The 24,948-nt window shown below is 39.9% G+C and overlaps 1 protein-coding gene across 3 annotated transcripts in view; it reads left to right on the plus strand.

The window, feature by feature from the left end:
• TMEM108 (transmembrane protein 108) overlaps positions 1-24,948 on the plus strand; it is a 173,203-nt gene that overhangs the window by 79,451 nt on the left and 68,804 nt on the right. For all 3 annotated transcript variants that reach the window (XM_065629322.1, XM_065629323.1, XM_065629325.1), the window contains exon 3: positions 6,188-6,269. In XM_065629322.1, the coding sequence (XP_065485394.1) occupies positions 6,230-6,269 (40 nt within the window). In that variant the 5' untranslated portion in view covers positions 6,188-6,229. The remainder of the gene's footprint in view (positions 1-6,187; positions 6,270-24,948) is intronic.

Below are 24,948 nucleotides of genomic sequence, written 5' to 3' on the forward strand. Positions count from 1 at the left end.
CCTTATGCACATATGACAGGTCTACACAATGCCAGAAAGACTGGTTCTCCTCAGCTATGATATCCCGAGGCTAGGCCTACTCTTTGGAGGTGCTGGGAAAAACAAGAATGTACACTTTGAAGGATCATTGTGGAAATAGATGTGAATTGCTTTTCCTTAGATTTGTAAAGAGGAGTCCATTCCAGAGAGTGCTGCAAGATCTCAGTATAAAGGGGACATAGATACCAAAGATGCTGCACTTAGGACCTTACAAAGAAAGATGGTAACGATGGTTTGCGTATTCCAAGGAGAAGGAAATAAATCACAACAGACAACACGGCACATGTTGAACAAGAACACGGAATTCTTGCTTGCAGGAATCTTATTGCTACAGGTTATTCATCTCTTTATTAGTATACCCTGAAGCTTTTTGAGATATAAATTTTGCAAAATAACAGCTGGGTTGTGGAAGTGGGCCATTTAGTTATGAAACATATCATGCAAATGTGAAAACACAAAGTTGCACTTGAGCCCCGTGTAGTCAAGAAGGGTACACCTGCTTCCTTTTATGAGACACACTTCAATACCCTCTAAGTGACTAACAAGTGAAGATCATGGTGATGGGATTCATGCTGGGTGAGTAACTGCTGGGGGAGTCACTGCTCTCTGGCTTGTAAGTGAGGAGCCTCTGCTGTTGCTATCTTGTAAGGCATTTGTTGCACATCACAGGGCAGTACAATACTAAAAGGATCAAGGCTGTGTTTCCTTGATTAAGGATTCAACAATGATTGGAGATGGAAGAACTTCTGGGTGTGGTCTTCTTTTCCTCTTTCATTTTCTGCAGAACCAGGCATACTGTTGTCGAAATCTGTCAGTGATGTAGCTTTTTCTTCTTTCCAGAATAATCCATAGAGGATAGAAGGCAGTCAGAAATAACAGAGTTCAGGTACTTCATGGGATGGAAGTGCCATGTCTTTTGACTGTTTCCTCTTTCCATTGAGGTTTTTTCAGCTTCTTTATTTCAGTCTCTGTTTGATAGACTCACAAAGAAAAAGGTTTCTCTATTGACTATTAGCTTTGCCTCGATGCTCAGCTTCTGTTCTTCTCCATTTCTTTTCTAATTTAAGACACGGTTCTTATTTTTTTTTTCCCCATTGGACTTAATGAATAGTTGGGAGCTGTCAGCTCTTTTCGACTCTTTTGTCTTCTATTCATCATTATGTCTTCATTGTGCTCTTTAATTTAGCTGCGATGTTGAGGGGATCACTTACTATGAAAAACAATATTGCTAGCTGTCCATAGGGATTTCACATGTCTATTCGTCATCCTGTATAAGATAAACTATATGTGAAAAGTTGTGCACTAGAAGGGGGAAAACATGTAAGTCCATTTCAGACATGAAATGCTTAGCCAATATTTACAAATACAGGTATCTGAAGCTAGGCAGGTGACACTTTTTCTAGGTACAAATTTCTACCAACTATTGAAGATGGGTCTTTCTAAATTAAAATGAATTCGAGTACAGACTTGCACTAGCTTTATTACTTTGTTTCAAGATATATCATTAGGTACACCAATATGAATTACAATATAGAAAAAAACCCGCAAAGTCATCATTAGAACTTTATTTCCTTGTTTTCAACGGAGAGACGGTGGATGTTCAGAGTAATTGGGAATATGCCAATTTACTTGGAGACCTAAATATGGATCTAGGAAATTAAGGTTATTTTTTTAATCTTAATCAAAGATCTGTTGTAACAGATTATTTGTAACAGATAATTCTCTCAAATACACAGAATGGCTTATCAAACACTAAAGCACGGTATGTTTTAAAATTAATATTTTGCAGAAGTGTACTCCCAAGAAAACTCAGGGAAGTGTTAAAAAATAGAGTGAGAATAAAATGAGTGCAAAACTCAGGTACTCCGATTAGATCTTGGATTATTAAAGTTTAACACACGTTTCCGAAATCTGTTTCTTCCCTGAACTATTTTTGTTTCTGTTCACTCTTTGTATTTTTTTCTTCTTGTAAATGACAGTTGGTGCATGTAAAACAGGTGGCGATACTCTGGTTTTACATTAATCTGCCCGAGGTCAGGAGCCGGCTCTGTGTGTGTCTGCGTTTTCCATCTGCATGTGCACAGCTCTGCTAATCTATTAGCGCCTAAAACTGCATGCTCAAATACTTAAGAAAACATGGGTTGGTGAACTGGAGTCCTCTCAGCTACCACTCACTCAGTATGTAACCTTTCTTGCTTGTGATGAATAAATGTATTCATTACAGAAGGACTGCAAAATACTTTTATATGCTAAAGACTACAAAAACCAGGTACTTCCAGGAAAAGAGCTTTTGGATTAGGTGTGCCTTCATGGACATGAGATTATACTGTGATGGCTGGACATGGGTTGATAGTCAAAAAGGGGATTTCCTCTGCAGCTTTTCAAAAGCCTGGCCAGGAATCTTCGCTTTTTCTCCTTAGAAATACAGAAGATTTTCCATGATTCAACTGCTGAAATTAGTATTGGTGTTGAAACTGTGGCAACTTCAGAAGCTGTTATATTTGTGTATATTTTTTACTACATAATAATAACAATAATAACAATTGCATTATTATTATTATTATTATTATTATTATTATTATTATTATTATTATTATTATTATTATTATTATTATTATTATTATTCTGCCCTTCATTGCCATCTCTTAGAAATGTTGTGGTAGTAAGTGACTGGGTGGTAAGATGGTCCATGAAAATTCAGTGCCGATAAATGCAAAGTCACACACACAGGCAAAAAACAGTTCCAGCTCTACATACCTGAGGACGGACTGGACACCAGATGAGTTACTGCCACTTAGGGATTTGTAGCAGGCAGCTCTATAAACCACTGGAGTAAAGCTCAGCAGCAGTCAGAAAGGAAAGGAGAATCACAGGCAGAATTGGGAACGGAATAGAGAAGAAACAGGAAACATCGCTGTGTTATTTGAAGAACCAATACACAGCCAAGTTTTGATGGCTGCATGCAGTTTTGTTCCCTGCTCCTCAGATCCAAACTGGAAGCGACATGTACAGCTTAAGGCATGACAATTATCAGATGAAGGGTATATCTTCTATATGGAAGAAACAAAAATATGAGAATTCCTCAGCTCGAAAAAGAGAGTCTAAATGATCTAATGAAAGACTAAAATTGTGTGTGACACAGAGGAAGTAAGTAAAGAATAATTACTGTCAAGTTAAAAAAAACATGGCAGCTCAGATACTGTATTCAGCTCAGGGTTGCTGGAAACAGAGCAAGCTGTGCCTGGGTGTAAGGATTACTTTATGTTCATATTGCTTCGCATGTTATTTCCCTAGGGTCTTGCTAGCAGCTAATGTTAAAGACAGGGTAATGGGCTTGCTGGAGCTTTCGCCTGGGTAGGGGCAGCGGTGGTTCCTCTGGTCTTACATCGCGTCTTGATTCAGGCACTTAATGGGATCATGGTTCATCTACAGCATTGACAGTGGTTGCAAGCAGTCTCTGTCTTTGGAAAACCATCATTGCTGTGATTTGGCTTCCAAAGGTATACAAATAAATCTCATAAGATTCTCTTGCCTTACAATATCTGTAAAATAAATCCTTGGTTTGCATGCATTTCCCGTACACAAGAAATAAGGTATTAAAAATTATGGAAAGCTTAATTGCAGTATTTTCCACCCGTGTCTAAATTTAAATCAGTTGTACTTAGATGATCATTGTAGGTCCTTTCCAACTGAAATATTCCAGTCTGGTCTAGTCTAGTCTATTCTCCCTAAGTCACACCGAGGACTTTGAAGAAATTAAGAGGTTGTAAACTCACAGCGACATTTGGTTTATGTATCTTTACTGAGTTCTCATTATAAAATGTAAAATTAATCTAATTATACATTATAAAATGTATAATTTTATGGCCATGTACTCAAACCAATAAATCTTCTGAGGGCAACAGAAGAACATAGTAAAAGTTTTCCAGTGCTCATCTTTGTTTCTTTCTCCACATGCACACTAATTCCTGTTTCTTAGCACAGGGTAAATTACTCTAAAAGTCCCATCTAAATAAATACACAAAAGCATACCATTTATTTTAATCACAATGCCAGAATTTACAAGCAAATACCTTTTTATGTTATGGGTAGCATTAACATGGAGATAAAAGAGAAACATGAAAAAATTCTGGTTCACAGCCAAAAACTGTATCACATCAGAGTTGCCAAGCACAGTTCAAATTATGCAAAGTGAATAATGTGGATTTAGGGTTGCAGTTTCAAATTCTCAGCTTTTTCTATTGTATTTTTATGACTTCACGTGGGTCAGTGCTTGTAAACCCGGTTTTGACACAAACCTATAAGCAGAGTCCTCAGGGATATGGAACCTATATGGTCAGTTGCTTATCTGGTTCTTGTCCTGTCCTGCATATATTTTGATTAATATGTTAATGGATGCTAAACATAGACTTTTTGTATATGCATCTTTGAAAAGTGCCGTAATAAACTATATGACATCTATTTATGCACAAAGACTGTGTCTGCTATGTTGTTTGGTAAACCTTAAGGAGAAAAGGAGTGAACAGGAATCCTTCATCACATTTTCATGATCAAACAATGGTGTGAGTCTGATTCTGATTTTGGTTTTAAAATTCACAGATAATTGCTTCATTTAGGGGAAAACACCTTACAAATACTGACATTTCTGCAAGTTACTCAGATGTTTTTAAGGTCCAGTTTTAAATAGAAAGTATAGGAGAACGCAAAAACCACTGTGTGTGTGTACATAAATTTCTGTGTCTAATAACTTAACAAAGGTGCTTGGGTTTTGTTACAGAGTACAGGCAAGAGAAGTCACGATCCTTTCGAGGCTTCCACATAAAAGTCAAACATAGTTCTGTTTTCACAAACTCTTCAGCATTTATTCAGTTCAAAGGTATTATTCATTGATTTAACTTGTTTATTGTATGTCCTCAAGACCGCATTTTAAATAAGCTTTGAAATATTTATGTGGGGGCATGTTAAAATTACTCAGAAGTGTCCCCAGGATTTCAGAAGATGAAATTACGTTGAACTGAAAACTAGAGGATACTACATGCTTTTTAATGCTGACAAGAGGCATTTTAGGATGATCTCAGTGCCCTGTCTTTCCAAGTTGGTTATGAATCTTTAGCAAATGCTTTTATATGGAATGAAGATCTTAAATGTTGTGTTGGTTTTGGGTACTCAGTGAGACATTACTCATAACAGTGCCTTGGGACTACATTTGCTTTTCACTTCTGATTTATTTTCCTCACAATGCAAATAATTCATATCGGCATGATCGGGATTTATTTTTTCATACTATTTTTAAAATTGAAGTGAGAAATATCTGTGACAAATATTTGAAAATACCCTGTGAGGACACATAAAATGTTATTAGTCACTACCCAAGTGGGCAAAAGCAGGGGGATGGAGTGGTCACATATTTTTGCCACATTCCATTTTCAGACAGCAGTTACAAGAATTATAAGATTCTTTCCTACACCAAAATAGTTCAGTTTAGGAGAAAGTTTCCAAGGACACAGAGAAGGTTCTCCAGTTGCTGCAGCTCTAGCTGCAGCCCAGGTAGCTTGGTGGGGTAGGTCAGGAGGCGTTAGGAGCTACAACAGCTGGCTAACATGAAGCTAAAAATTACCAGGTCAAAGCTGCCCTCTGTGCTACCATTTCAGCACAGTTTGGGATCTCCCCCTTTCAGCACCGCTGAAGTTTTGACTGGGAAGAGAGTGGATTTTCTTGTTGTGCTTCTTGAGGGACACAAAAAGGTGAGACCTGGGGAGGAGACTCCAGGCCTGTGTGTCCAGCACAGCTACCTGGGGGTGTCCACATCCCATGTTTGCTCCCCCAGCGAGGACCCTTTCTCCAAACTGAAAAGACTCTTGTGATATTGATTTTATCAAGTTATAGGCACAACATGAAAGTAATTTTCAGTGCATGTATTTTTTATACTCTTGAGAATTTCTCCCCTTTTTCGCCACAGCTCTACCCTTCACTGCCAACACATTGGTGAGCATGGCTAACACAAGCAAAGCGTGGTTAGGCAATTTCCCATTGCTAATCAATACAATTTTACTGTGAAACTTTATCTTACCTTGTAATCAACAGGTATAATAATAGAACATATATTTGGTAATAAATAATTTTCTCCTTCTCTTGATTTTTTTGACAGAATCATGAATAAACTGGCAGACCAGCAGGACCACATGATACCATGAAGAGAAGCTTACAGGTCCTCTATTGCCAACTGTTTAGTAAGTAAATATTATTAATTTTTTCTGTAAGAAAGGAACTATTCAAATCCTTACATAGAATAGTAATATTTATGCAGGGCACAATTGAGGGAGATACTTAACCACGTGCCTGGAGGAACCATATGGAAGTTAAATTATCTTGTAAGCTGAGATATTTGAAGATGTATTAAAAAAATCAAGTTGAAGTATCAGCTGATTCTGCAGAGTCTTGTGCAAGAGTAAAAGTGATTTGCTGTGCCGTGCAACTGTAAACACTCTCAGAAAAATGAGATGTAGAAACAGTGGATGGTGGTTGGAAGAAATAATGTAACATTTTTGTAACCATGTCTTTTGTCGAGTTCTTAGTGGACAAAAGGGATCCATCACACTTGGCACATCTGGTGGTGGTGTCTCAATAAAAGATCTGTGAGTGAGGGAAGGGAGCTCCAAACTCACGCAGACCTAAATTCTGTGTCACTGCCTGAGATGACTAGTTTATTTTTTCAAAGTTTTGGCTTTCAGAAGAGTCCATCCTATATGAAAGTCCAGCAAAAAGACACAGGTGAAATTTAGACTGTGTAGATGGGGGCTGCCTCCCCTGGTTGTGGGAGTAAGACAAACTTTTAAGTGTAAACCAGTATTGGCACTGTTCGGGCATTTCTGTAGACTGACAATTTTCAGTGTCAACATCACAAGCAACAACTTTTCTTCAAAATTTTAGAGATTAAATAAAATAAGAATAGATGAAATGTAATTGTAATCACTTGCTGTCATATGTTTTACAAAGGAAATTGCTAATTTACAGTAAGAATCTGAAAATGGTTTTTTAATGTTGTCTCTTCAACAGAATTTCTGACTTGAAGATAACATATTTTCATAGACAATTTTGTATGGATTTCTCTTATTCTGGTCCAAGCAAGACAGAAACTAGAAAATGATGTTTAGTATGCATGGAATGAGCAATGCAAGGACTGTTACTTTTATTGGCATGTGTGAATATTAAGTCTAACTAATATTTTACAGACTGTTACAGAAATCTAATTAATATTGTATCTTTGCTTTACTCGTTGCCATCAGGATACAGCGTGAGAGGTTTCTTTTGCTTTGCCATATTGGCTGTTGTTCCTATTCTTATTCACAACTTCTCCTGTGATATAGGAGAAACTCAGCTGCGTCTTCATGACACCTGAGGGGAGGCTCCAGAGGTGCACCCAAGATCATTTTGCTCTCATGAGCACAAAGCTAGGCCAGATGTGCCCAGATGACCTGCCCACTGTGGCAGCGCACCTTTGGCTCCCAGAGGTTGGGTGTCTGGCTGAAGGGCAATTTGGGAAGAGCTTCTCAGGGAGGGCTGTGACCAGAAACCTATGGCCAGCACTGGGGGCTGTGGTAGCTTTACAGTAGCTAAGGACCCAGAATACTTTGTCACATTTTGATGTGTTTCTGCATGTTGAAGAGTAATTTAATTCTAAAATTATTTGGTTGGTGGACCAACATTAGGTTCATTGTAATGAAATTATGAAACTGAACTGTATGAATACATTTCTACCAACATGATAGGGGAAAAGAAAGGAAGGTATACTCTGCATCCAACCTATCACAGTGTTGGGACTTTCTGTAATTTTTTTTTTTTTAATATCATGCTTCTCTGCTTGGCAGCATTCCCCATTACTATCCCTGCTGCTTTAAACTGTATTTTTCAGGGTAATATGTTAAAGATCTAGTCAGAAAATAGAGGAACACAGAAAATGAAGAGGGAAGGACTCAGCAAACTATATAAATACACACATATATAGTATGGATAGGCTGCAATATTGTGAACTCCATGATGTAATTTGAAAAGATGGATTCTGAACATACTGTTTCTACTGACAGATAAATAAACTACTTTATATCTCTGAGTGCAGAAAAACAGTGTACTAAATGTAATTATCATTAACAAATGCAACAGCTGTAGCTATATAAGAGATATTTTGAGCATCTGGAATGAGTCTTTTCACTGGCTGGTTGGATGGCTGGTCTGCAAGCAGCCTATGGCAAGATCCACCAAGTTACTTAACTCCTTTTAAATCAACTTTCTTTTAGATGCCCTGTAGGTGTGTTACTTAAGCTCACTTTTTCCCTGGTTACACCACAATACTAAAAACAATCTCCAGTGAGTGCATTCTGCAACCAAGGAAGAAGAAATTACTTTAATGTGTTTCTTGTAACTGTTCTTTATGCTATAAGAAGAGCCCGCAGCATGGTATTATTTGTTTCATTTGCACAAAGAGGGAAAAATGCTGCTGCTATACAGAGAAGAAAAAGACCAAACCCTCAGAGAAAAAGGATGTTCTATTTTGAGTTGATTCACCAATGTCTTTTATTTGCCTGCCGTCTTAATCTGCAACTACAACAAGTGGGTCCGTGGTGCTCCCTCTCTGATGTGGCAGCATTTTCATCTTGTCTGCTGCACTAGGAGTGATTAGTTGAGGCTTAGGGCTATGGAGAGAGGCGCCCTGTGTGTGTACTCTTGTGAATCAAAAACTAGGATGGCTTGAACAAAGCATTGGTGTTTTTTGTAGAAGCGGTGGTCAGCTGGAGAGACAAAGCTGTCTGTGCTTGTGTGAGCATACCTGTGGCTAAGAAATGTAGACAGCAGCAGTTTCATCCCCAAACTGGTGCATTACTATGGGGCTTGTGACATCTTGGTTGAGTCTCAGCTGTGCCACCGGGCCAGCAGTGGCTGCACGCCGCTGTGTGTTCGTTTCCACCTCTCTTCATTTGTGCTGCATTCGGTGGCGTCTGTGCAGCGGCTGAGACAGCGGGACCCTCCTACTCCTGAGGACTGCTTGGCTTCAGGACTAGAATAAAAGATTTAGGGAGGTGTTTGTCTGTTTTACAGACTGGTGGGATTTGGATTTGTTAGCTGTATTTTTAAAAGTCAGGCCCATATGTAAATAAGATTAAAAATGTAGCATACATCTTTGTTATGGTGAATTTTAGATGAGTTATGTAATCAGTCTGTTGCCATCCGTATTCTTCTGCTGTGCTTTCCGAAAAGAGCATATTCCATCCATTTATGCTGATCAAGAACAGTATGTGAAAATGGCACTAGCAGCAGCTGCTCTTTTGCATATGGTTGTAGCTAGCTTGAATCTGATCCCAGTTTTCAAGAGGTAGACTTTGTAAAAATTGCAGTGCTACATTTGGACCAGGACAGGGGCCCTGGGCGATGCTGCTTTACCTCTAGTCATTCATAATTTATGAACAAGTAATTAAACATGATGTAACCGTAAAGAAGCAGTGCTTTCTAACTGTATCTTCAAAGATTCTATTTAATCTGAAATCTCTTAAGACATATTAAAAAAACCCCAAACAAACAAAAAAACCCAACCCAAAACCAACCAAAACAAAACACCCAACACCAAAACCATAAAAAGATTAGAACAAAAAATTTGGAAGAGGTTTCTTAGTGAGAGCTCTCTGAAGTCACTAGCTAGATTGAGTTGATGAGGACCAATTAAAGCAAAACATGTGTCCACAATTTGCTGCCATTTGTTCTAGGCACATCTTTATGGATGAAGTTTGTTGCCTCTGTAATGATGAAGATGCAAATGCCTTTCCCATGAGGCTGACCTATCTCCATTTTTTATAAAGACCTAATACGATGATTTAAACTCTACAGCATGAGCCGCAATATGTCTGCATTTTCTGTAATAAAACATGCACTATATAATTTACCATGCATGCACTGTTCACTGAGGGATTCCAAGTTGCATATAAGCTAGAGAAAAATGTGGAGAAAGGTAAATGGTGAAGCCCTTGGCACACAAACTGTATACAAGACTTCCTCCTTCAGACATTTATTCTCCTGAAAAGTGGAAGGGCTTTTATTTTCTGTTTACTTAAAGCACCAGTGTCTTATGAGGACCTGTCACCATAGCATCTGGAAACAAACGCCAGTCTGAGCGTTTCTTCACGCCATTATCACTTACTGCGTTTCCAGGCATCACTCTTTCATCTCTGAGGTCTGGCACAATGCCCAGTAATATCAATAGAAAGAGCCTCCTATGGACAGGCTTGCAGCGCTCTCTGTAGCAAACTGAGCAAAAATGGCAGCGAGTGGTTGTGCTTTATAACACAGGCTGCTCCAAATCTTGTATCCCCGTGCTGTGGATGCAGCTCGCCTTCCTCAGTTGTACCTAGCAGCCTGGCTGCCTTTCGAGTAGGTCTCTTGTGGTAAAGTTCACCCTGTAGAAAGGGTTAGCACAAGCCACCGCTCCATTTCAGTCTGAAGTAAGTCTAGGGGCTCATCCCCTTTTTCATAAATATTTGATGAGCAAGTGAGTTTTTCAAGTTCATGTTGTAGAGAAGAACCAGTTCTCAGTGCCTTCTGAAAGGTGCTGAGCAGGATTGTCTCCTAACGCCTATTGCCTCTAATAGGAACCAGCACCCACCAACTCCTGGTTGTGTTGCCACATACTGTCTGTGAATAATTACGTGGTTTTAATAAGATGGTCTGCACTGATGACTCGTTTATACAATTATACATGGCTCATTTATAGCAAGTGGGGAGGCACAGTAACTGAACAACAAAGACGATTGCCCGAAGCAGGGGAATAACGTGTTCTCTGCCCACAGCAGTAGATAGGACATGAAGAAATGGATTTAGAGAGCAGGTAGCTTGACATTAGACATCAGAAAAAAATGTTTTAGCAGGTTACAACACTGAAACATTAGAACAGACTGGTCTGGAGGATTTTAGTCTGCCACTGAAGCACCGAATGGAAAAAAAACATCTCGCAGGGGAGACAAGTCATCTAGATGATTTCAAAAGCTGCCATCAAACCCTCTGATCCTGTGACCAATAGGTACTGTGTCCTTAGTGCAAATGAGCCTGCTTGCTTTGAGAGAGGGTTCTCGGTTTGCACGAGCCATGTATAATTAATCTGTGTGATAGAAACACACAGCTGACGTATGCTAAAGGTACTGGGGATCACTTGATAACAGATCAGCACAGAGTCTCTCCCTATCATTCATGAGGACTCTCAGACAGAAGAGAAAACAACATTTTTGTTGTGCTCAGTTAGGCTGGTAGGTGTTAGCTTGAGCAAAGAGAGCAGCGGGGAGTGGTTCTCCAGCAACAGATTCCATCTGGTTTGCTTAAAAATTAGAAAGGTGAACAGCCTCTGGGTGTGCAGTGTTTCATGTACAAAGCTTTTTGGGACACTCACTGGGCTGGAGTATTTGTATTGGAGAGTCACGTGCCTTGGTAACAGACTGCCCATCGGGCAGCTCGCAGCAAGCATCCATCAACACTTGCCTTTCCCAGAATTCAATTAAAGGTTGTTGCTTCAGTTTTTCAGCAAAAAAACTTTGCCTTATTGAAAGAAGCTGCCTTTCTATTTTGTAATCTCTTCCTGGAAAACAGACCTTTGAAACAGAGCTCTAAAAACAAACCAATGCACCTTATAAAGGAACAAAATTGACCATGCATTTTCTTATCAGATATAGGGTCCAACGTCCTTGATGTGCCCTTCAGTGAGATTTCAGATGCATGCACACAAGAGAGCGTGTTCCTGCTCGCTGCCTGGAAAAGCACAACTGAATTATATGGTTCTTGTGATTCTAAACCTGAGATTGTTCCCATGAAATACTTTGCGATATTTATTTTAAACTTCCTGGTTCCATGAACATTCTTGCTTTTAAAGACATTATGGTTTGGTAGGGTTTCATGGATTGCACAAACTCATTAAACAGTTTGAAGTATATCTCTTGGGGAAAGGATGTTCTGCCTTGTTCTGCCAAGAGCAGATAGAAATTTAGGACATAGCAACCCTCCCGAACAACTAACATGTTGTGAAAACTTCACCACTGTTTTTGCAGATTTGCTGAAACACAGAAAGATGTGGAATAGGCCTGGGGCTATTCAGGTCATGGTTTAAGTCTTCGACACTGAATTTGGGATAAAAAACCAACAGACAGTTACGTTATTATATTTGCTCTTTCTGTTGGCAAGCAAACAATTTGTGCCCTTGCACATAAAATTTGATAGTCTGATTATGTTCTTGGCATTAAGTATCATGAATTTTATGCTCGTACTGGTACTGTTTGCACAAGGACCTTGTAGATTTTCCAAAATTAATGGAACATGGGTAACTCCCTCGTGTTCATATTCATCAAACATTCACACACCAGTTGTGGGACATTCTGGTAACAATGTCCATGACCATTATGCTAGAGGACCAAGAGATATTAAATACCTACACGTATACATGGATGTTTACCCAAGTTGTAAAATGCTGCAAGGATTTGGTTTTAAAATTCCTTTCTGTCTTGTTAAAACAATAACTTGATAGGTCAAAAATGAATCCACAATATTGTTTCCATCTTATGTTGTGAATTATTTGCGTTTTGAACCTGAAGCAATCCCCATTGTACTGTGATGCATCTGTCTAATCGTCTGGTTTAGATTCAGTATTGTTTGCCTCAAGCCTTGTGAGAGAGGTTTTAGAGGGAGAGTGAATAGGCAGGAGTACAAATTTGACTTTTCTCTATTTTCCCTTTCAAAAGTCTATTCATCCATCTCTAATAGAAATGAGACTTCAGGAACAAAGACTTAGCAGCTTGTGCAATTTCATGTGCATGTCTTTGAGACTTGGTGTCGAGTCAAGCGGAGGAAAAAATGTTACTGATACACAGACAGGAGCCTAGCGACCATGAAATATTGGTCTTATTGAGCTCAGTGGCAAAGCTCCCATTGACTTTAGTAGGATTGGGATTTTTATTCCCAGCTTTCATGTTCCCAGCTTGCTTTGATATGTTGCATTATGAAACAAAAATATCCTGTCAGACATTTATTTCCTTCCCCAAAGCCTTCTTTTCTTGCCGGCTGTGCCTAAGAGACATTGGTATGTTTTTGACAATATTGCAATCAAGCCCTAATCCAGCAAAGACAGTTAAATATGTAAATAAAGCTCTTAGCACCAGGCAGACTGCTCCTACAGCAGCCACTAGCCATGGGCTTGAATTGCTGTTGGACTGCGTTCCAGTAATTTGACATAAGAAAATTTTTCTGTCAGCACACATGCTGGTGTCTAACGTCCATGAATTATCCAGTGCCTGTGACAGTTTTCTTGGGAGAAAGACAGAAAAATGGCTGTTAGATACTTAATATACATTGTTATCCGCACTGCTGTGCACATGGACGTGTACGTTGGTATCAGTAACACAGCGATTTTCATACCGTCATGTTTAGGTTCTGGAACTTATGTATGTGAAAAATGTCTTTGACTTTTTGCAAAACCTTTGAACTCTTCTCTGTCCACCCACCCCTTGGCTCTCTACTTCCTATTATTTTTGAACAAGGAAGACCTAACTGTGAAGGTTATGCCCGCTCCGATCGCTCACCTGTGCATCCATTGGTATCTCACTGCAGGCTGTGTAAATAATTTAGAAGAAATACACATAAAACCAAGGTCATTGCAGGCTGTGGAAACAATTTGGAAGAAATACATATGAAAGCAAGTGTCATCAAACTTGGCAGCATGTGATGGGTGTTATCCCTCCCTGATCCCTACATAGCAAATATATAGATGTCCTCTACAGTACATTTCCAAAGAACTTAAGCATATGCCAAAATTGAAGCACATTAAATTCAATGAAAAACTTCAAAACTCCACCTGCAGAAAAACGTTGCTGTGAAGCGTCATCTAAGTTAGCCTTTGGAATAAAGTCATTGCTTCTCAAAGCAGTGCATCCAGCTGTTTTTTATTTTGAAGATAGGCATCTACAAAACTTCCTTGATAAATCAAGGCCTATGCATAATTGGTATGAATGTATTGTTTTGTAGTACATTATCATTTTAAACTATGTATATCCTCTACTGCCCTAAACCCAGGGACAGGATGTGTTCCCAAGGCCTGGGAAAAGCCCACAGCCTCATTTCACATAAATTTGTTCCCCACATTATTCTGGGATAAAAGGAAGATATTTGTTATGTGTCTACAAAATATGTTTGAAAAGTGACCTTGATGGGAAAAATCCTTTACCCCTGCCATAGTAACTTCAAACCACTCCTCTGCTAGGTTCAAAAAAGGTTCTGGAAATGAGGAGAGAAAGTTTATAGCATGTTACACCCCTTCAGCTAGAGAAGGCTGATGAAATTTGTTGGGTGCATATTCCGTATTCACTATGCTGTTCTTACTCTGTACTGCTGGTACATATAGATAAATTTCAAGCCACTGCCATCATCAGTACATGTCCAGTCCTGTGACAGAATAAAGCATGCTCTGCATAGAAGGCTAAAATTTTGCTTAGATGGAAATGTTCAGACCATACAACAGACTATGTTTCATTGTGGTCTTTCACCTGTGGACCTTCCTTATTGCTAGAAAGGGAACAAGCAATTCTCTCTCATCCCTGAGGAATATTGGTCTTAAATAGCTTGATAACCAATGTCATCAGTAGTTATGAGTCACAGCAGGAGAACCTAAAAGAGTTTGAAAATTTGTACACTTTTACAAGACCTCACATCACATTTCATTGAGGCTTTCAGAGTGAACCATGAAGTATTAGCGACAATACTTCAGTGTACACTGCATGAGAAACAGCATAATTTCTGGCCAGTTCTTAAGTTCATTTTTTAAGGTCTCGGGGCTTTGTTGCTGCGGGAATTCCCTCACAGCAACCTGTGAGGGGCTCTCAGTACTTCAAGTTTCTAATTCTTCATGCATTTGAAAAAGGCACTGCTTCTTGAAGTTAGCATCCCATGGGAAGGAGAATGATGACTGTGCAGTATCTTCTTAAGCATTAGATATCACTGGCTTGTGTAGAGGCTACAAATTCATTGTGGTATCACAGCTTCTCATTGCTGAGGGCATGAACAATTAACATACAGACACCACAATTAAGATGTCAAAGAGAAGAAAGTAAAGATAACAAATGATGAAAGTACCCCATAAATGGACAACAGTATGCTTGTATTTGTATAGACAGAGTTAATTCAGGGCCTTAAAGCACAGGGAGGGAAAGAAAATTCTTTCAAACCCTGTGATCTTTTGGCCTTGTCTTGGAGGTAGAGTGGAGCAATTATCTCCCGTTTTATGTCTTTCACTTCAGTAGTGCACAGACTTGGCAGTGTTGTTCCTTAGAGCAACTGGCCATTTCACCTAGTTCAAAGCTGGTTTGTTCTGCCATTTCAGGAAGGAAGAGCTGTTTTTTCTGATCGAGGCCCTATACATGCCTGAGAGCATCATGTTAAATCCCTACCCCGGGTCCTACTTCTTAATGCAGAGGTTGTGAAGCATGAAGTTAATCACATTGCAGCCTGTGCTGCACAGAAGTGCCCTGACAGTTACTGAGGATGAAGCCTGTGCCGGAGAGAGAGAAAGAGCGATAGATGCTTAGGGAAGGAGGATGCTCCAAGACCGATTCCCAGGAGCACACAAGGAGGATGTGCAGGAATGGAATAGTTGCTACGGCTTAATAGGAATGGACACTAGCAGCTTTTTTCCCAAGCAGAGCAATCCCTTAGGAGAGAGATCATCTACAAGATAGAGTAACAAGACCCTGGGTCTCAGCTATGCATATTGCAGTGCATTTTTCCTGGCCCTTGGGAGATTTATGACTGGGACTATTAGTTGTAAAGTCACTGCAAAGCATGTATGTGACTGACAGAGGATCAGATATAAATCCTCTGGCCTCTGAGGTGGAGATGGCTGGACTAGAGGCAACGTATGACAGAGAGAGAATGCTTAGTGTACGTTGTCTGAGAAAGGGCTTCTATGGGAAAAAGGAAGGTCCTCTCTCCGTGTAATTTGCAGAGTCAGAGAAACGCTGGGGTGAGTGGTGTGCAGTGTACATACACTTGATTAGCTCTTGTTTCAGGAAAATCAGTTTCAGAAATGGAAGGAAATTCTGAGGAAAATGTCTTTGTCTTAATTTTTATTGGGAGCCCTCCTGGCTATTGAGCTTCTCCTGTGGATTACAAGGTACCTCTCTTCATTGGCGTTGCCCAGTATGGAAAATATGCATCTTTCTTGCAAAAGGTGATGATGCCATTTGATGACTTTGTGTAGTTATTTGCAGCCCTGAGAAGGCCACTGCCCCCTCCTGTGTGTGTTCCCTGCTCCTGGCCTCATGTGAAATAGGCAGCGAACCCAACAGCAGGGAGAGCTCTGGGGATGCTGTAGCGCCAAACCAGGACATGCAGTTAGCTGTGCTTCACTCCTACCAGAGCAACATGCCTTTCCCACAGTGGTTTTCACTGGTGTATCAAAACATTCAGCATTATTCCCCTGGTTCGCAGGCTCTGTTGTGACCCAGAGCTGCACAGCTTGGTTCAGTGCAGGAGCTTGCGCTTCTCTGGACTCTGGGCTGGCTGTGCTCCAGAGCAGCTCCATCATAGAAAAAACAGCTTGAGGGTTATATTCCATTAGCATAAATTGCCAAAGGCCAAAAATATGTTGCAGAGCCGGTGTGGATTGTTAAGCCTCAAAACATGCTCCCTTTTTCTTGCTTCTTTTCCTTTGCTGACTGTGGAGGAGAAAAGGTTTAGAGCCTATTTTGTTATTCTCAGAGGAGGGCTGTTCCTGATGCAGCTGCAAGAGTGAGGCCTAATCCGCCTCCTAATATCAGAGAGACCTGGGGCTCTTGTTACTGCATTTCTCAGTATCTCCTGGCCCTACATGTCTTATCTGTTGAACTATAGGCATTTGGGGCTTGGGTTTGACAGTATTTGGATGTGTTGTACAGTGCCGAGCGTACATTAGCTCTTAGTTAGTAATTATAACAATTAATAAGAAATACCATATGGCTAAAAATATTATAACTCTCAAAAGAATTGTTGGGCCATTTATTTTTTGTGCATATGAGTCTGTGCCTCATTTAAGCCAATTATTTTTCTATTAACAGGCATTGGTTATGCCATCCTTCTGCTTTTATTTTTAGACGTATTCAGATTATTACAGAAAGTGTGAAGAATGAATGAAAAAGAAATCTGTCTCCTAGTACTTGTTTTTTCAAATTAAATTTTGTGGTTGAATAATCCTACATTTAATCCTCAAAGGGATGTGTCCCCTATAGGGAACGTTTTCTGCACCCTCGGGTGCCTGCTGTCAAAATGTCAGAGGATGGGCAATGAATCCAAATGAATTCATGAATCCAGATGCTCATTTGGAAATCAGATGAAGTTTGATTATGATGTTACCAATACCTGTCCTAACACATTTAATCACAGATGTGAGATTTATGGAGTAGAAGTATGTTACTCTCAAATTAATTTCCAAATTGTATTCTGCTTTGCAGACAATGGAGCAAAATTATGATAGAGTCAGCAAAATTATGATATAGTCTCTCTTACTTGGTGTCTTGTGATTTTTGGGGGACTGGGAAATCTCCATCTTCAGTGTTTCCAGGTGAAATTTTTAGGTTAGGAAGAGGTGATGCTTTTCAGTGTGGCATGGACAAATGTAAAGCCTTTTTTGCCCTGTGGATTGAAGGGATTCAGGCTTTATATCCACAGAGGAAAGGAGATAACACATGGTCCTGCTGTATTTCCAAACTGCATATTGTATATCCCGCTTTTTTGGACTGGAGGCATTGTCACTGGCTGTGACAAGAGGTTCTGTTCCTATTCAGTGACTATATTGGTAGGAGCGGTATTTGCAGAGCCCGTGCCCTGGCACAAAGGATACATCGGTGAGTGTTTTGCTCTGGGCAGCAGAATTCACAAGGGAGTGAAAATCACATCAAGCATTTGGCTCACCTGGATGCTTAAAACTTCGAAGCAGTATTTACAGTTGATTTTTGAAGTAATACATGAGCTTATAGAGGTGTATTTCTCCGAAGTTTAGCTGTGAGTAGAATATGATGTTTATTGCTGTTAAAGGACTGTCATGCAATATGTCCATTTCACGGATAGCTTTGGAAGACCTTTTTCAGATGTGTTTCAAATATTAAGTAGAAATTATTGAAAAGCTTTGAATAGTGCCTTCTGTAATGAGAACCAAAGCACAAATAAGTATGTTTTTATTTAAAGAGTGATCTGCTATGCTGATGGGTACTTGGGGCAGAGGTGTACAGGAAGGTGCAAGTTTGTGTTAGTGTTTTTTAAAAACAATCAAGACTTTCTTTTGTGAAGAATAGTTGTTTTGTGATGAGAGATGTATAAAGATATTGGTTGTTTCAACCTCAAGTCACTGGCAGATGAATAACAGGATAGTGAGAAGAATCATAGACTGATCAACAAGGCTGATTTTTTTTTTACCAGTCAGAGAGCTTTGGAGATTGCAGTATAGCATGAAGAATTTATCTAGATGATTTATCCACAGTCCTTGCAAATACATTACGTCCATACTCTGTCTCAACTAGTGTAGAGCGGGTCTCAATATCTACAAATATATTATTAATGTTACTTTTGAAAGCAATAAGTTTTTGCATAGTTTCAACATCCTTTGTGTTCATGGACTTTGAACATAACTCTAAAACTCACAATAAATCTTCTGCTATTCAAACAAATAAATCTGGGGAAAATATTAATAAAAAGACTTTTAAAAATGACATTTCATAACAATGCTTAGTCAGCCTTCCTGCTGCCAAGAGCTGCTGGCAACTAGAAACAGAAAACTCCATGAGAGAGACTTCTGAAAAAGAAAAAAACAACCAAACCACCACCACCAAAAACAACAACAACAAACAAACAAATGGGGAAAATGGCCTGTTTTGATTTTGCCTGTGGTGCTCTCTTCTCGTTTTGGAATCTTCCATTATGAGATGTGCTTTGTAGAAAAGACAGGGGGAGAAAAGCAAGCTAAACAAAGGCAATGGAGGAGGCATTGCTTCATATTCAGCACATGGCTTTTCTTCTGCATCCATCAGTTCTTAGAATCATAGGATGTCCTGAGTTGGAAGGGACCCACAAGGATCATCAAGTCCAACTCCTGTCCCTGCATATGACAACCCCACAGTTCACACCATGTGTCTGAGGGCCTTGTCCAGTCTCTTCTTGAACACTGTCAGGCTTGGGGCCGTGACACCTCCCTGGGGAGCCTGTTCCAGTGCTCCAGTACCCTCTGAGTGAAGAACCTTTTCCTAATGTCCAACCTAAACCTTCCCTGGCACATTTTCCTGCCATTCCCTCAGGTTCTGTCATTGGTCACTATAGAGAAGAGTTCGGCGCCTGCCCCTCCTGCTCCCCTTGTGAGGCAGCTGTAGACCGTGATGACATCTCCTCTCAGTCTCCTTCTTGTGCAAGCAAAAAAATTTACTAGATAGAGGGGGGGAACCAAGAGTGGGGTTTTTTTAGTTGCTTTGTTGTTTTTTGTTTGTTTGTTTGGGGTTTTTTGGTTTTTTTCTGTCAGCAGTAGTGAGACAACCATGCTAGGAAAGGCTCTTCAGGTTTTGTGTTTTTTTCAGTCATGGGATCAGTGAGGGTGGGTTCTCCTCTCTGCTTCGCAGTGTCAAGCAGTTTTTGGGTGCTCCTTCTGAAGCGCAGGGGAAGGAGCCTGGCAGAGCTGCCTGTGTTGCAGCTGACAAAGCCCTTTGGAAACTGCCACCGAAAGAGGGAAAGAGCAGAGCAGGCAAGGGTGGCTCACCCAGCAAGGGTGGGGAAGATTTGGCTCAGATCAGTGTGGTTCCCTGTATGTCAAAGCTGTAGTAAGAAAGAAAATGAAATCGTTCCATGAGGCTAGTCATCTGTGGCTGCTTTTTCATGCAAGACAAAGCAAAACATATTTTCTACAATGTGTCTGTGCAAGAGTAAGAAACAGTCATGAATTTGGCAGTGAGAAAATTTTCCCTTTATAAAGTTATAAGCTGCAATGATTTTCACTTTGGCAGCCCTGAAATGCACAAGACACTGAGTTGAGAGCTTCTTAGGTTTGGAAAATGCAAAACTGGTAGGTCTGGACTGAGTTATGGCAGAATACTGTGGAAGCCTTTGGTAAATGAGCCTTAGAGATTTACATTCTTAAGTTTGCTTTTCTGAGAAAACCAGTTTATTAGTGCAGCAGGCAGTATTTTTTAATGCAGGAAAGGTAGGATGCAAATAGTATTATACTTGTCATTATATAAGATCAGAAATGCATTAATTTAAAATACATATTCCAATTTTAAGACCCTGTTAATTTCAGTGAATTGAAGTGTTTGGTTTGAAGGGCAAGTGTTTTAATGAAGACATAAATCACCTGTCTTAAGCACCTCTTTTGCCATTTTCATATATAAAATCAGTAGCTGCATTGGAGGTTCACTGATATAATTCATAGTGCTTCTGGCTGCTGTCGAGGTTGTATTTTCATGACAGGTCTGGGGCTTCATTGCTTATAACATACTGTAAGAGTTATAGATTGGTAACTGTGTATGCACCTCACAGGCTACTGAATTTGCCACATATTTCAGTGTTTTAAAATATTAATTTATTTTTATCCCAATACTTAATCCACTTGTCCATTATTCAGCATAGGAGGATTTCAACCTGTCTGCCATACATGCATTAAGCACATCTACTACCCTATGGTGCATTCATCAGGCATTCTAGATTTTTAAGATATTGCCTCCAGGGCAAGTTTGCATATGAACTGCATCAATCTTATGGTTTCTTCCCCTTCTCCAACCCCGTTTTCATTTGTAGAGTACCTTGGCACTGCTGGTTGTCATAGGAACATGGCAGGACTGTTCAACAGGAAAAGTGGAGATGCAGAGCTTTGCCCATAACTCATTCAGGTTGCCGCCTCCAGGAGACGCCCATCAGCATCAGCAAGGAGCACACTATGGAAACAGTCATCAGTGAATTTGCAGTTGCAGTAGCATTCTGGTGTTGACAGGGGCATTTCAGTATTGCTATTTCTAGCCCCAAAGCCTCTACAGACCCCAGCAATGACCCAGAACCTGTTGTTTAGGTGTTCTGCAAACATAAAGGTGATGGATATCTGTGTGTGGACTGTATACCATGTTGCAGTGACACATTTGGCAAAAATACCACAGAACTTCTCAAGTAATTGGTGGGGAGACACTGGAGTTACCTAACTATATCTCCTACAGCCCTCACAGAGAGGCAGAGGCTAAACTGTAGTGCAGATGGCGAGTCTTCACCCCAAAAGAGTGCTCTGTGGCACAGTTTGGAGATGGAGTAAAGGAGGGACCTTGGAAATACGTGTCTGATTGCTACACTTCTATAGTGTTCCTGTCAGCAGCCTTCTAGCTATTTATTCAGCTTTGAACTGAATTATATTTGTGATGGCTCCTCTCTACAGCTGGTTTTTGTTGATGGAGGGGATTTAATGGGTCTCTTTTTTTAAGGAGCTTAGCTTAGTTCTAAGTCAGTATGCTAAAAGCACCCTTAGGCTCTTTTTAATGTATGTTGGGATTGCAATACTCTACAACACTGCTGGCAGTGATGGAGCACCTGCAGTTTTCATTCCTTTAATTGTGTTTACTAGCATTTGAACAAGAATTAATCAGACTGTGAGGAGAATGCTGCAAAGTTTCGGTAGAGTTGTGGCTACCCAAGCTGCCTCCCTCAAAAAACAATGTCTGTTCACTCCCTTGCGACCATGTCTGTGCTGGCAGTCACTAAATCAAGTGCTTAGCCTGAATGATTGAAGCTCATCCAGCTCAATAGAAGATCCAGAATATGCAAGGAAGAAGAAAAAGAAAACAAAAGGATTCTAAACTTCTCTTCTTCAAAAATTATTGTTACAACAGATAGAAATCATTAACGTGCTTTGGTAAAAAGGAGGCTGGGTAATTGCAGGTCACTCAACAAAGCAACAGTATGTGTAATAGGAATGTGGAAGCACTGGAAATGAGGATTCATTTCTAGTATTGTTTAGGAAACATTTCACACAAGTGAACAGAGGATGCAGGAGCATGAAAGATGCTGCATTTATTCTTTAACAAGAAGTAAGATGTCACCAAAGGAAACCCTGGGATCTCTGGTGCTCTGAGTAACACTTCCAGATTTCTTTTCAAACTTTTATCTTTAGATGTATGAGCTGCTTGATACCAAACGGTTTCCTTACCATAAAGAACAAGTAAAAGCAGTTTATTAGTAATGCTTTAAGAAGATCTAAAGATCATATTCCGCCTATATTTCTGGTCACATCATTCAAGTTTATTTGATTCACTGAATCGGATTCATAGTTCACAGAAATAAGTAAGTGCATGTTTAGCTTGGTTTAAGTCATTATAACTGACTGAAATAAATTACTTATATATATTCTATAATGTATTTATTTTATGTATTATATCAGTAAAATATGGATATGGTACAGGCAAGTATGGCAGATATAAACCAATTGGTTATGGGAGCTGTGTCTGGATTTCTTGTGTCCTTCTGTCAGGGTTCATGTTGTTGAAAACAGTTCATTCTTCAAACCCTTTTTTTAATTAGCTTTGATGTATACAGTGTACACAGTATATGCAGTACAGTGAGATAAAGAGCACGGTGACTGTGTTTACTCACAATATTTTTACTCACAATATCCCTGTTTCACCCACCAGCACTGTACTGGGTCCGAGTAAATAGTAGTTAAGTTCGACATTTTGGGTCCTAGTAATCCTAGTAAACTTTTGATTCCACCAAAATTCTTGCTGGGAATGCTTCTTGCCCCTGATGCCTGTAAAGCTTCTAGGTAGTTAAGTAATGTGCTGTGACTGGTGTTTTTTACACCACACAGAATAATTTTCTAATGTCCTGTTGTTGATGAATATATTCACTAAGCCACGGTGTCCATGAACTCATCATTTTATTCTTCTGTTATATAAAAAACCACAACCTCGATTAGTTGTTTAGATTCAGACAACAGTGAAGACAAAGCAGGTTTCAATTCAAACTAGGACATGGTCAGATAAAGCTCATCTTCTAGGCACAGCTTTACTGCAGGTAATAAAATGCTGATACTGTATTACAAACCCATTGATTTAGTAGAACATGTATTTGCAAAACTTTAAGCTATAGTAGGTATCCATTAAAACATCTTCTTAACAACGTTCCTTCTGTTTTCCACATTATTGGAAGCATATATGGAAAGTCTGTGCAAGTCATTTTTCACATGCAGCTACTCGCTTGAATACTCTGAACTGAAATCCCTCAAGTATCTCTTAATTTATTTTCTGGTCCTTGACAACTGCTTTCTTTTGCTAGTACAGCCATCTAGGCATTGTCAGAAGACAGCTGGTGCGATCGGCTCCCACATTCTTGTCTTGGTTGCTCTGATAATTTAATTTTGAGGAGAAAAAATGTAATTTGGTAGATCATCTTTAAATTTATACTGGTGTGAAATGCGATTTAGATTCTTCCACACCTGTTCCAAAGAGAAAACTGATCTACTGAATTATTTTAATGTTTTTATATCCCTTTCTTGCTGCGTTTGTTTTAAATTTTGCCTGTTTACAGTAGTCCTAGATAGTAAGCAGCTGTCTAAGCTGGTTGATTGTCATGTGAGAGACCAATAGCGGACACCTGGCAGGGGTAGGATGCTTCAGAGGAAAATGATCCCCTGAAGTATAACAGTTTTGCGGCCATACGAGCAGTGCACAGCCCAAGGAGGAAAGTTGTATGGAGTGACAGATGGATGCCTCTGGTTGACTTCTCTGTAGGTGCAGGAGGAGCAGATGGTGGGCACGGTAATGTCCAGCCATATGATTTTAGGTACCTTTGCCCCCTCAGCATGGCTGTGAATAGTAGTGAGGCTGGGGTCTTGTGGGTTCCTTTGCTGTGGCACAATGTGCTTCTCTCAGCACAGCTAAAAGTAAAATAAAAACATAGCCTCACGAACATCTCTGGTAATTCAGACACAGACATAGTTATGAACAATTAGAAAAGAATAATGTTGTGCATTATTTCTTCTTCTGAGGCTCTGGTGATGTTTTGTGCAGGTAAACCGAACAGCTTGCATCTCATAAGTGAGATCGAGAAATGAATCGCCCTTACCTACTTCTGTGCCTGGTGTACTGTAAACACTTGTTGTAGGTAGAAAGAGGTAGCGTAACCAGGTGCATAAGTAGTGTCTCTGCCTGTTTCACAGATGGGAAGCCAAATCTTTGCAGGGAAGAAACTTTGCCTGAAGTCCCTTAGCAAGTCGGTGGCAAAGCAGAGCTGGAATTCCAGCTCTGGCCACCCTGCCAGCCCCCAGAAGGCTACCTCTGGGCTCTTAGTGCACCTGAGCTGGAAGCATCAGATGTGTTGCAGAAATATCTGGAGAATGGTCTTTCCTGTGTAATTTCTGTTTGTTGTATGTTTTTGGTGAACATGGACCCAAATTTTGAAGTTTTGCCTCAAAACACCTTTTTTTTTTTTTTTTAACTTGACCAGACTTAGTTCAGATGATGACTTGATCAAAGCAGGAGAGTGATGATTTGATCTGAGATTGCTTTCATGTCTCTGAATGATGGCTGAGTTGTTCTCCTTCCTTCTTGGATGAAGTAATGCCTGATTGTGAACAGACATTAATCTCCACTGAGAACATTATGTACAATAAGAAAATGGAAAGAGAATGAATCCAGGCTTTTTTGCAGCTCTTGGCTTTCTTCTTCCATAGGAGAAGCAACTGAGTTTTTTATAGGAAGGATCCCCATTCTCCCTTTTTTGGATTCAGCCAGCAAGTGGTTAAAAGGCTTGATATAGCAAAGTGATTGTACATTCATGGTACAGTGACCAGGCTAATGTCTGGTATGACAGATCCCATTGACTGCTGAGGAGCCCTACAGTCTCCACATC

This window comes from Caloenas nicobarica, chromosome 2 (genome assembly GCF_036013445.1).
Source record: "Caloenas nicobarica isolate bCalNic1 chromosome 2, bCalNic1.hap1, whole genome shotgun sequence".
Lineage (NCBI taxonomy): Eukaryota > Metazoa > Chordata > Aves > Columbiformes > Columbidae > Caloenas > Caloenas nicobarica.